This window comes from Labrus mixtus, chromosome 4 (assembly GCF_963584025.1).
Source record: "Labrus mixtus chromosome 4, fLabMix1.1, whole genome shotgun sequence".
Classification (NCBI taxonomy): domain Eukaryota; kingdom Metazoa; phylum Chordata; class Actinopteri; order Labriformes; family Labridae; genus Labrus; species Labrus mixtus.
The window spans coordinates 24,385,763-24,398,493 of NC_083615.1; the positions used below are offsets into that span (position 1 = coordinate 24,385,763).

The 12,731-nt window shown below is 42.7% G+C and overlaps 1 protein-coding gene across 1 annotated transcript; it reads left to right on the top strand.

Annotated features, from left to right (window-relative positions):
• The first annotated feature begins 3,896 nt into the window (after positions 1–3,896).
• ascl1b (achaete-scute family bHLH transcription factor 1b) lies at positions 3,897–5,135 on the top strand. The gene has a single exon (XM_061036564.1). The coding sequence runs from the start codon at positions 4,092–4,094 to the stop codon at positions 4,704–4,706; it is 615 nt and encodes a 204-aa protein (XP_060892547.1). The 5' UTR covers positions 3,897–4,091; the 3' UTR covers positions 4,707–5,135.
• Positions 5,136–12,731: the final 7,596 nt, after the last annotated feature.

A 12,731-nucleotide genomic window follows, 5' to 3' on the forward strand; every position in this document is an offset into this window, starting at 1 on the left:
ACTAAAATAGTGTCCCATGAAACCACCCGGTTCCTGTGAATTCAGCCACATTAACACATACCGTAAGTGGTACTTTAGATTGCAACAATTGTGCAGTGTATCCGGAGGGACTTTCAGAGTTAGGATCCAGGTGTCTGGTATTGTCATGTGTCTGAATGAGACAGGCTTTTTATAATCAGTGAGTGAAAGTGTTGTGTGGGGATACCCTCGTCTCTATGACATGCATGAAAGTTCAGCTTCTAGACAAGATAAGGTTTTCTCCTTTAGAAGCTTCACATTTTATTTTAGCCATCAATGCATTCTAACTTCTCTGCAAAGGATAACACAACTGTGAAATATGATTTTTGTTTTTCTCCCCTTCCCCACTCTTATCCAACCTGTTACCCACTATGACAGTACAAAAGGTCAGGTACAATGTGCAGCGTCTGTGTGCATGCTGAAGTTCACTAATAATGCTTCTCTTCACTGGCGTCAAGGGGGAGCATTTCTGTCTTTTTCCACCACCGACATGCGGTAATGAAGAACTGAGAATCATAACACCAATGCAATAGCCTGCCACTATTTTAAGCAAATATCTCAACCCAGTTTACATGTCTGAGGAAAAGGGAAGCGATACATGCTCTATTGGATCACTTCCCTTTTCCTGCTCATTGGAAGTACTCTGTCCTTGTGAACGTTGCCCTGCATACAACACGGGCTCATCACTGAGGAAGGATGTAGTGTGGTGATTGGAGAACCACACTGGAGGTTCATATCCTATTTCCCAAATGTATTCAAGGCAATATCGTAAGTGCCAGTTTGTCTGTAAAACCAAAAGGCTGTTTGGAATAGTGCGATCCTGAAGTGGCCTGCATAAGATATCCAAGTGAGGAAAAAGTCCCATCAGCTTGCCTGCGAGGTTCTAAGGTTCAACTTAGAGGTTTTAAAAAGGGGATTTTACCGGGGAATCTTGAAAGTTTCTGGATTCCCCATCCTTTTTCTTTCTTTCTTTTTAAATCTTCCTATTCTCTCTGTCTTTCTTTCTCTGTGACTCTCACTTGCAGAACGATACACATGTTTTGTTGACTTAAGCCTTTGATTAGAAAAAAACAACAACTCATAAAATCGGGCGTGTTGAGTTTCAGTGAGTAAGCCTGCCACCTGCTCTCACAAACAGCCACACCCCTACCTTTGAATTAGACTTTGGCAGGCAGCAGCTTCTGTTACTTTGTGTGTGTGTGTGTATTTTCTTTTTACTTGTGAGTGTTTGTTTTCTATGTGGAGGCGTAACTAATCTATATTAAGATGTTTTGTCATGACAGTTTGATCGGATAGCCTAGGATATGTTATTGTATTATGTAGCTACATTATATTCACTGTATAGAGTGGCTGCTATTTGATTTAACAACACTACATGGTACACTCTGCTAAATCTATTTCAGATGTATTTTACCATCTTATTACTTGACATCTCTCCATGGGTTTCAAAGACTGTCCAGTGTCCATTATTTATTGAAAACACTTCATTGAGATCTTTTGGATTGGGGAAGGCGTTGTTGTCCTGCTTAAGTCCCCATAACCTTTTACTAAAACCCATTTGTCCTGTTCTGGATTTCCTCCAAAATGCTTTGACTTCACTGAACAGTATCTTACATGCAAACCCAACTGTACTGCAGGCTCCAACAACTGAAAATAGCAGCATAATCCTTCATACTGTATAGAAATCCAGGAGTCATGAGCTTCAGCTTTCAACAATATGATTTCCAGACTTGAGCCAAAAACTGTAACTTATTGTGTGATTCAGATTATAATTGGCTGCAGTGGCTTAAAGAGAGGTTTTTTACTTCCATATTCTCTCGCCGCCCCCTGCTGTTTACAAGTGGGACATCAGGCAGATGTGAGCGAGAGAAAGGGGAAATTGAAAGTGAGGATTACCAAGAAACACTTAAGATAAGCACAACAAAAGACACATCAGCCAGTGCAGGTCTTCATTACAGCACTGTGGAGTGAAATCTTCATAAATCATATCGGGAAAAACAAAAACAAACAAAGACAAAAAGTTGATTATACATGGACATCTTAATTTAAAGTTCATAAGTATAACACAAACACTTAATCAGTGGTGATTCTAGACAGTTTCGACTCCCTGGGCAAAAATCATTTGGGGGGCCCTCCATCCAGCGTTCAACCGGCATCAAGAGCGATTTCAGTCAAACGGGGCCCCCTTAGGGAAGTTTCCTATTGTCATTGCAAATGTGTACATTTTCGGCTGATTTGGGGCCCCCTAATGGTCTGGGGCCCCAAGCAGTTGCCTTGCCTGTTGACAAGCAATGCCTCTGCACTTAATTATAAAGAAGAAGGACAAGTTATGTGTGCTGTGAGTTTGGCACAGGTGCAATGGGGATCACATTTTGTATTACACAGTCAAGATTTAACAGTAACATTAAATCTTTTGACCAAAGCCTGAAATACTCAAGTGATCAAAATCATAATGTGTGTTTTATATTAACTAGTTCACTTTTCTTTTTAAAACTTTTCCTCTTAGCGCATGAAAAGGAAATCAAACTCTCATTGCTCCTGTGTTTTATATAGGCTACATGTTTTTTTTTTTCTAGTGGTAGAATGTAGTTGTGGAAATGAAAGGTGTAAAAACAGCTCTTTTGTTTTGCTCATGTGAGCTGGATAGAGTTCAGAGCAATCTCTGTCCAGAAGACGTTCAACCTGTAGCTGTCAGGGAATCCCCCCCCCCTCTCTGAACAATGGGCTATACATTTGTAGGCTATGTTGAGTTAAATGAGGTAGTTGCAATTTTTAGCCACCAGAGGCCACAAGTGTCACATTTTAACCGAGGACACGGTCGTGTCCTCAGAGCCTTGTCTACCCCTCCGCTGAGGAGGTTTCACCAGCAAGTTTCTGGTGAGGTGACTTTTCCAAAACCACAAAATCTTCGTCGAAGGTACTTTGACGATACTGAACACAACTTTGAGTAAATTTAACCACAAACGAATGGACTTGTATTGGGGAAACGGTAGCCTATAAAAAGGCTGGTGATGCTGTTGTGTTTAACTGTCCAGTCGGACGTGGTGCTGAAACGCTGCAGCCGTCCACGTTCAGTTCGCGCAGACTGTTACCAGGTTACGTGCTACGTAAAAATGCAAAATCGAGATAAGCCTTGGCAGTCACATAAGAGTTACAGACGTGCACTGAAATTAACAATTATTGTTAAATCTTGTTAAACAAGTGGCATTAAACTGGACCTGCGGAACACTTGTTAGAGAAGTGACTATAAAGTCCACTTTACGTCTACACGTCATAAAACATGATGTTTACTTTTGAATAAATCGCGTCCCTGCACGAGCTTTATAAATGCCAATTATTGTGCTTAGAGACACGCTTGCGGTTTATTTGGCTCTGTAAAGCTGTAGCCTGGATACAGCAGAGAGCGTCCTTGGTATTTGTGATTGTAAAGAGCTGGAGGAGAAAGATGGCCGAGGGGGGAAGACTGATAATTTGAAGACTTGCCAGGGGTACATTGTCAAATTCAAAAGGCATTTCAAAGAAGCAAACCATTCACTTTTTTTTTATTCTCTCCTCTTTTTTTCCTTCTTCTTTCGCTGTCTTTTTTTTCCTCCTTCCTTTCTTTGCGCACGGTTGCAGGCCGTTTGAATCGACCAATGGGCCTTCAAGTTTAGAGACATTGGAATGTAAATGAGCCCAGCGCGTGCTCCCGGCGCAGTGAAAGCTCGGGATTGTTTATTGAGCTCCCGGAGCCACGCGCCTGGCCCGGGGGAGTCGGCGTGCAGAAGAATCACACAGCGGGGGCGGGGCCTCGCGTCGAAGCGTGCGTCTCCCAAAAAAAAAAAAAAAGGGGATGGGTGGGGTGTGTGTTGGGGGCGCGTGTTGAAAAAGAGGAGTGCTGCCAAAGTTTGGGTCAGATCGGCTCGTGGAGTAAGCAGTCAAGAGAGAGACTTGGACTAGAGTTAGCCACACGGTCCCCACGCGAAGGACACGAGAGCTGTACACTGCCAACGCTTCCTACTTTTCTTCCTGTCCCACTGATAGAGGCTGCAACAATCCTCTGCATCCATCCCTCCTAAACAACTGTCAACAAGATGGAAACTACAACCATCACCACCACACAGACGGCATTCACCTTTGGACTTACTGAAAGACGCGCCACCATCAGCCTGCACGCGCCAGCTGAGGACTGCAGCGTCCCCGTTGTGCACTCTAACACCACCACTGAAGCCGACTTCCAAAGCAAAACCAAGGTGCTGAAGAGACAGCGCTCCAGCTCACCAGAACTCCTGCGCTGCAAGCGGAGACTGAGCTTCAACGGACTCGGCTACTCCATCCCCCAGCAGCAGCCCGTGGCTGTGGCGCGGCGGAACGAAAGAGAGCGGAACCGTGTCAAGCAAGTCAACATGGGTTTCCAAACGCTGCGTCAGCATGTGCCAAACGGCGCCGCCAACAAGAAGATGAGCAAGGTGGAGACCCTGAGGTCTGCGGTGGAGTACATCAGGGCTTTACAGCAACTTTTAGACGAGCACGACGCAGTGTCGGCTGCTTTCCAGTGCGGGTTGCCTTCCCCGACACTTTCCAATAGCTACTCCGCCGACCCTGAGTCGCCTCACTCCACTTACTCATCAGACGAAGGTAGTTACGAACCTCTAAGCTCTGAGGAGCAAGAGCTGTTGGACTTTACAACCTGGTTCGACAGGTACTGAGGCGGACAACATCCAGACCACACAGAATCTGCTGTGCGTAAAAGCATCTCTAAAAAAATGCTGACAAAGACTTGCTGAAGGCGTCAGTGTTGCCCTCCGTGCTTGGAAGTGATCTGTTGCCTCCCTCCCTCACCCGGGCTGCTTCTGCAGAAGCAAAGCAATAGTGAGAAAGAGAGAGAGTGTGTGTCCTAGAGAGCGGTAGCCTCATGTTGCATGGAACAGGGTCACGATGAGGCGTGGACATAAAGGGCTGGTGATGTTTTGGTTGAATAAGTGCAATTAATACGTGACACAGCAGCAGACTCTGCAGAGGACTTGAATGATGAGAGTTTCATCAGAGCAGGACTGCCCACCTCAGCTGCCACGTCTGCTGGAAGACACAACAAAGATGATGCGTCAACAGACTATTTTGTTGTACAAGTTTCCCCTTTTATCAAAAATTGTAACGTACAATGACCTGTTTATCATGAAGACATATTTTTGTACACTGAGTCAAACAAACAATGTCACTGCCACTTTTCCTAACAGTGTTTTTTTTTAGAACCAGCTGTCAGAGAGGCAGTGAGTCTGCATGTATGAGTTGTGTGACTGGGCAGCAATATCAAGGCTTCTACCTGTGACAGGATGTAATTGTTGTTATTTTTAATTAGGTGGTGAGGAGACCTTAATTAATGTATGCACTTGTTCTCCGTTTCCCGTAGCCTAAAATGTAAATATTCAATTTAACAGATATATTTTGTGTAAAACAACTTTTATAAATAAATATGAATCTATTTATATTATAATCTTTTGCTCTGGTCTGGTTCTTGAACTGGTATTGCACACATGTCTGCTCAGGGGTGTGTGTCTGTAGTGTCGGCGGTAATTGAGCAAACTATTCAAAGCCCTGCATGACCTTTTCCCGACTTGGTTGGGCACACGGGGGAAAATTGCGCAGCTGGGTGAGCACTCAATAACCATTGTAGACGTGCACCTTCCACAGCGCTTTGTCTGAATTCAGGACGGGGAGATTAATATTACGTTTCATGCATTGCATTGTTTCTTTTGCATACTGCCTTTACCCAATAGCCCAGGGGGAGAGAGAGGGAGGGGGCAGGAGGGGTGCAATTCACTCCTCTCAAAGGGTATAGACACTTTGAAATACGGCCCGGGGAAAGTCAGCAACACAATGAGACGGGTCAAAATTCTTATTGCCCGATTGAGATCAATCTAAATAAAACCGGGGGTTGTAGACTAGTTGTATCCCCGACTGTGACTTTCATGGCGCACACAGCCCAATCAAGAAGCCCATCTCCTGCGAAATGGGGAGCACAACACCACATTGTGCGCGCCATTGTGCGCGCCTTTGCGCCTCATTATGCCAATTATGGAGGATCTTCTATTGTAATTGAACACTGATGCCAAATTCAGCGAGGCAGAACGAGAAATAACGAGTTTAATTTCACCTGGTGCTCACTGTGGGAGTGGAAAATTGCAAACAAGAGAGTCTGATTAGAGCTTTTTTAATAATTCAAAAAGAACATCAGCCAACATGCATACAAATAAGAAGAACATGCAGTGGCTAAACTGCACTACTTACACTTTTGATAACAAAGATAATAATGTTTATTTGGAGGTTATTTTGTACTTGTTTTACTTGCACCAGTAAGTGTGTTTGACTTTATGCAAGCTTTCTCGCTATCTATACACACACACACACACACACACACACACACACACACACACACACACACACAGTGCAGCCGGCAGGTGTAAGCCACGTGCCTGTACTCGGTGACAAAGGCTCTAGCCCTCCCATTGGTCAAAGGCTCGCGTATGTGAGGTCCGTCTGTGAAGGCAGTGACAAAAATCAAACAAGTGATAAATGACATTAATTACGCTGTGCTTTATAACCTCCTACGTCACCGAAGCGCCAAAAAGACAAATCAATGTTAGGCGCAGAACACCCCGCTGCTCCATTATCATAAGGTTGAAATGGTATTTGTGATGTCCTTCAGTGTCAGACAGAGGCCAGGCCACAGAGTAAAAATAAGCGCTTGCCTCTTGTCCTCTAAGATTGATTTGCAATTTTCTCCTCAGCTAAACATGCAGGAGCAGGGGCGCTCACAGATTTATTCATGTCATCTTGTCTATGGGTCATTTTCACTTTTACAATACATGAGGGCCATGTTAATTTTGGTTAATCCTGTGCTGAATAATCAATCACATGCAGCCCATTTATGCGTGCGTTTTGTGTGCAGAGCCATGATGTATGCGTAAACCATGGAAACGCCAAATGCCTATACCTAGGCTATAATACCGGGAATAATTGGAAAAACGGGGTGCAGATGGGTCATCTGTTGCTTTAAATGCAACAGAGTGCTCATATTGCATGAACTGGCGGCCTTATATTCATCCAGTGTTTGTAAATGTCATTGCTGAAAAAAAAAATATTTTCATAACCTTGTGTTTTTACCCCTTAGGCAAGAAACGTTTTACAGTTCATGGCCCCAAAACATTATTTTATAGACAGACAATATTTACATCATAACAGTCTAGCTGCCACTAGCACAACCATTTTCATTTTCACCCTTAAACTTTATTAAAGCATGTGCAACCTAGTGTGATACATATAGAAATTAGAATTAGAAAATGTTTTTTGATCTGACCCATCAGATCATATGTGACATACATTGACAATAAAAACACAGCAGCTATCCTCATCATAAACCTCTACTATTAGGCTACTCTTTACAAAACTCTGATAAGCTTACATAATTTCAGTGAGACATTGTGAAATTATTTTGCTCATCTCACGTCTTGAGACCTGAAATCTTGTTCTGACAGTAAATTCTGCAGTGATCCGGATTATTAAAGCAACACATTTAAGATGAGTGAACATGTTCACTCATAACAGCTGCAGTTACTGTGCTGAAGCATTAGCCCACCAAGAGTCAGTACCTTGATGATACTGACTCAGTGTGGTTGCATTAATATATAATCACAGCTCAGACAGACATCCACCTCCTCCAAGGTGGAGCATGTCTCAGATTCTTTATTAATCAAACTAATACTTTATATCATTATTCTCTGCTTGTCAGAGTCAATCCAACTGTAAATGAGACCCTCTTACACAAATGGCTTCTGGTGGTAAAAAAAAAAAGGATTTATCTCAGTTTACAGTAAACCTTTCATGCAATGTTCTATGAAACCACACGTATTTTCTGCTGGAAGATTCCAAAGTCATACAAGTAATACAGAAAACCAACAGTTGCTCTGTGAAATCAGAATAACAACTGTACAGACAGAGGAGGGATGAGCAGAGGCCGAGTAGTGATGTAGGTGAACTCAGAGTGGTGGTGTGCAGCCTTGAGGTGTTAATAATTAAACAGAGGCACAGACACATTTGTATTTAACGAAGACAGAAAAACATGCTGAACTGGAGTAGACTCATTTACACACACACAAGCACAAGCACACACTTGTCTGTGCAGCTGGTTCAGAGACAAATCTGTTGACCTCTTGTCTGTTGATCGAGAAAGGTCCCATGTAGTAGAAGGATGCACTAGTGTTTTTGCACCAATCGATGCTGCTACTCCTTTTTCGCCTTATAGTAAGTTTTGTGAGTCCCTGCTGGTCACACTGTTTCCATGTTTAGTAGATAATTGAATTATCCATTGCACTGAATATCTGCTGGAGAAGTTCTAAAGTTATTATCACATTCAAGAACTGAGTCAGATTATTTCACACTTAGTTGAAAGAACAGATGACAATCAAAAAGTAGTTTTTCTTTGCCAACATGCCCCTTTTTCCTTTTTTTCCCCAACGTCTCTCAATACAAATAAATATTGTAAGCAGCAGTCTGTTGGAAATCCTCTACCCTGCACCAGTTCTTACTAAATAGGAGTTTAACTCACAGCTGCAATGTTACTATTACTCTGTGACAAAAAGTCAGTCATCGGGCTCTTGTTTTTTCTTCTATTTCTTAAAAAAAAAAATCTCTCTCTTTTCAGATGAACATTTGAATGCATGCAGCTCAGCACTTTCAACCGACACCTCTGTATGTGAGTGAATAGGCCCTAAACTTCAGACGACCCAGCAGAGGAGGAATCCAGCTCAGGCCTGAAGGGTGGAGAGATGGAGGAGTTGTGGATGTGTGGTAGGGAGGAGGTGGCGGGGGCTGTGATTTGCATGGCCCATTGTGCTGCACAAGTTTGGGTGCTTTTTTTTGGCCTAGGCCCTTTTGGCCATTTACTTCCACTCTGGCTGGCTGTGGCGGGCTGTGAATAGTCTCTGCTCCAAGGAGACACAAAGGCGCTTTTGTGCTGTGGCCGCACCATATTCATCATGTAATGCCTGTAAGACAAATCTGATTGGACGTCTCTGTCACTTTGATGTGGGTCCAGAGTGCGAGTGGCCCTGAGATTGCTAACTTCACTCTCTATTGCCTATTCTGCAGCATTGATACGGGGGTTGGAGGCAAAGGGGAGAGAGGAGTGGAGGAGGAGGTGGCAGAGGGGAGAGCAGGCAGGGGGTAGTCCTCATTATTTGCAGGAGCAAATTCATAATAAATTTCCCCATTCTACAAAACCGGGTCGAGATGATTGACACTACTTTACGCCAGGCTGAACAAAAGGCCTGATTTGAGCAGAATACCAAATGAATGGGGCGAGCGTGGACTCAATTCAAACAATTTTAATCTCTCCCTGTCCTCCCTTAGTCCTCCTCTCCTCCTCTCTCCCCCTCTCCCTCACACTTAGCCTCTTTTTTCAACTTCAACTCTCCTGCCTCTTTTGTGCAGAGCATTCTCATTTTACAGGGTAATTCTACTCCAACGGATGTGCTAATTTTGCCAGGTTAAACTGGATGTTGGTGGACTCCTGTGATACAGAGGCTTATTCTTGCCTAATGACTGTAATGATGGCTCAGAGGGACTGCAGTCTGGAGTGGGCAGTGTGTCCACAGCTTGAGAGGTAGAGTTTTTTTTTGCTTTTGTGGGCTGAGCTGGAGCTGATGTCTAAGGTTAGGTGTAGGGAAAAGGATGATGGACACAATGATGGGACCATTATGGATCTGCTGCTGAAAGACTGGCACAGAATTATGCCTTAAAATGCAGGATTTTTTAAGTCATGAATCCACGACAGTCATGAAGCAAACAGTGTTTTTACAGCAATCTCTAGGTGGTGGACTGAATTTTGATATCAGAGATGTTCTGGATAACATTCCTAGTATGAGTACCACTTGCATTTCAGCAGGATATGATGGTAGACAGAAAACAAAACTCTTTGTGAAGAACAAAAAGGGCTCTATGCAATTGTACTTAATGCAATCCTGCAACCCATCGTCCGTCATCTTCATTTTAGCTTTAATTTATGTCCAGACATTTGTTTGTGTAAAAGTGCAGTTAAAAGGGGCGCCGTATAGCCTGGCCGTTGTGTTGTGCACCCCATGAACAGAGGCTGTGGTCCTCATCGCAGTGGCCATGGGTTCGAGTCCGACCTTAGCCCTGTATGTCGTTCCTCCCTCTCTCCTCCTAACGTTTCCTATCCCCAGTCAGCTTTCCCACAAAAAGTGCAGTTAAATGCTCCTAGACATCCTTTCACCGTTCTTCATTCAACTCCATTCTAGCTTATCAACTTGCCAAACAGAGTGAAAACAAGGGCTGTGCTCATCCTCATCATCTATCCTCATCAGACATAACTGATGGGTTGACTGGTTTCAAAACAAAAAGGGACATACACATTGGCGTGCTTAAAAAACAGTGATTGGTCTGCAGTAACCTGTAGAAATGACCAGACTCTCAGATGTTTTGGTTGCGTGGCATTAGTCCATTTCCAGTGAGGTTGTGAAACTACATGTGTTGCAGGTGCCAATTTATTGATTAGACGAACAAAACATGTACTTGTTGTTGCTTGATAACTTTTTACAACTGAATGCTGCTTGTAGAACTGTTGTATTGAAAAGAATACTGTATGAGATGAAGTGTTGTCGTAGTGGTTGCCAGCATGGCTGTGATTGTCTTCAGCAGGCCTGTGGCTATAACTGAACCACAGCCGTGCTGATATTGAGTACAGCTCCCTCTGATGTGATATCTCCTAACTGTTCCTAACTGAAAGATTACAAATGTTTGTGTGCAAATGAGCAAAACGTTTACAGTAGAAACATCAGAGTGAGTGCATTGAGAATATTTCTCCAAAAACCTCCATTATTTAGACTATTTATGTAATTATTTTTTTTAATGAATAGTGAGAATAATTAGAGATCCTTTTACTAAAATACAAGACAAACAGAAGATTAGCCTGTGTGATTTCATCTATGGGGTTAAGGGGGACATTTTTTTAATGCCCAAAGCCTAATGTAAATGCCATAATACATAATCAAAAAGCTTTTATAGTTGCAGACACAGAAGAGTAGTCATTTTATAAACCTATAGTTGAGAGATTTTCTTTACTTGAAACGATCTATAGAGTTCTATGGAGACATCATCTAGTGGACACTGCTGGAACTTCATCTTCTGACACACGTTTGCCTCAACTCTTATGGCATAACGTCGCGCCCCATGTAAGGAGGCTACAGTCCTCCAAGCGGGTGACTCAGGACAAGTCCGACCTGTGTCACCTTTCCTGCATGTCATTCCCCACTCTCTCCATATTTTCCATCCACTGTCATATCTAAATAAAGAGAGTGCTGAAATAATCCGTAAGTGCCCCCTTAATATACCATATATGAACCTTTATGTACTTATTGCTTCAATGTTTGCTCCTATACTGTCTCATAATTCTGTTGTAGAAGACGCCTGCCATTTCTTACTTTCAGTGTTATTATCATTATCCAGGTCACTTCACTTAAACCTCCCCCATGCTGTCCTGGACTGCCCCACCTTGTGGGTAAGTGTGTGATGACATAATATGTGAAGCCATCAAAGACAAAAAACAAAAAACGGTTACCTTCTTTAACTGTCTCTCTAAAAACATGTTATGTGTGGGCTTGCTGTGTATGTGTGTGTTTGTGTTTTTGTCTTTGTGTTTACATGGCTTTCATCCATACTTCAGTTCAGTTCAGGTGCATTCCTTCACTCAACAATATGTTGTACGATCTCAAAAGATTGTGTATGCGTGGGTGAGTGTGCAAATTTTCTGATTGTTTGCATGTTAAAGGTCACACCTCTAGTTTTGAAAACCACTTTTCTACAATTTTTTTCTTTTTAACTCAAACAAGTTCTGTCCCTCCCTATACACACAAACACACACACAAACACACACACACACAGACACACACAGACACACACACACACACACACACACACACACACACACACACACACACACACACACACACACACACACACACAGAGAGAGTCATGTCCCAGGGTCCTCAGCAGGTTGAAGCCTGCCCCTGAAGAACCTGTTCAACAGTGACACACCACGGCCTCACCAGCCTCTGACACGCATCGCCCTCAGCTTCAGATCTCATGCTTTATTCTTCTATTGTTTAATGCAGACAGACAGTGGGACACTTGGATAGTTTCTTTTATACTTCTTGTGAATATCTCTGCACGTCACAATAAAAGCGCTTTCTTCATCATCAAAGCTTAGTGTACACTTGCTTTTGATAATGAAAGGTTTGTGTGTTAGGACACTGAATGGAATCATGACAGCACATGCAGCGTTCGGATGAAAAAGGGAATCGAGTAAAGATGGATCAGTCAAGTCAAAAACATAGTTTAAGTGTGATTTATCTGGAAATTGTTTGTATTTATAAACCTAGATACACCCACTTGAGGATTGAGGCATTAGATTTTTTTATACTGTACTATAACTTATAACACTCATAAATACACCTGCAGATCTCACTGTTAAAGAGAGAGAGTGATGATAATTCAACTGCTTTATATTAAAATCACTTTAAATCATGGTACACTTGTTCTTAATGCATCAGCAATAAAAATGTAGTACTATAACACTGAAAGATGCTGTGTTATGATAATAACTTATTATCCTTTCTGTCTGCATGATGAGTTTTTAAATGTGTTAGTACAAATAATTG

Coding starts and splice junctions, on each gene's coding strand:
- ascl1b (XM_061036564.1), top strand. CDS start 4,092: ATGGAAACTACAACCATCACCACCACACAGACGGCATTCACCTTTGGA.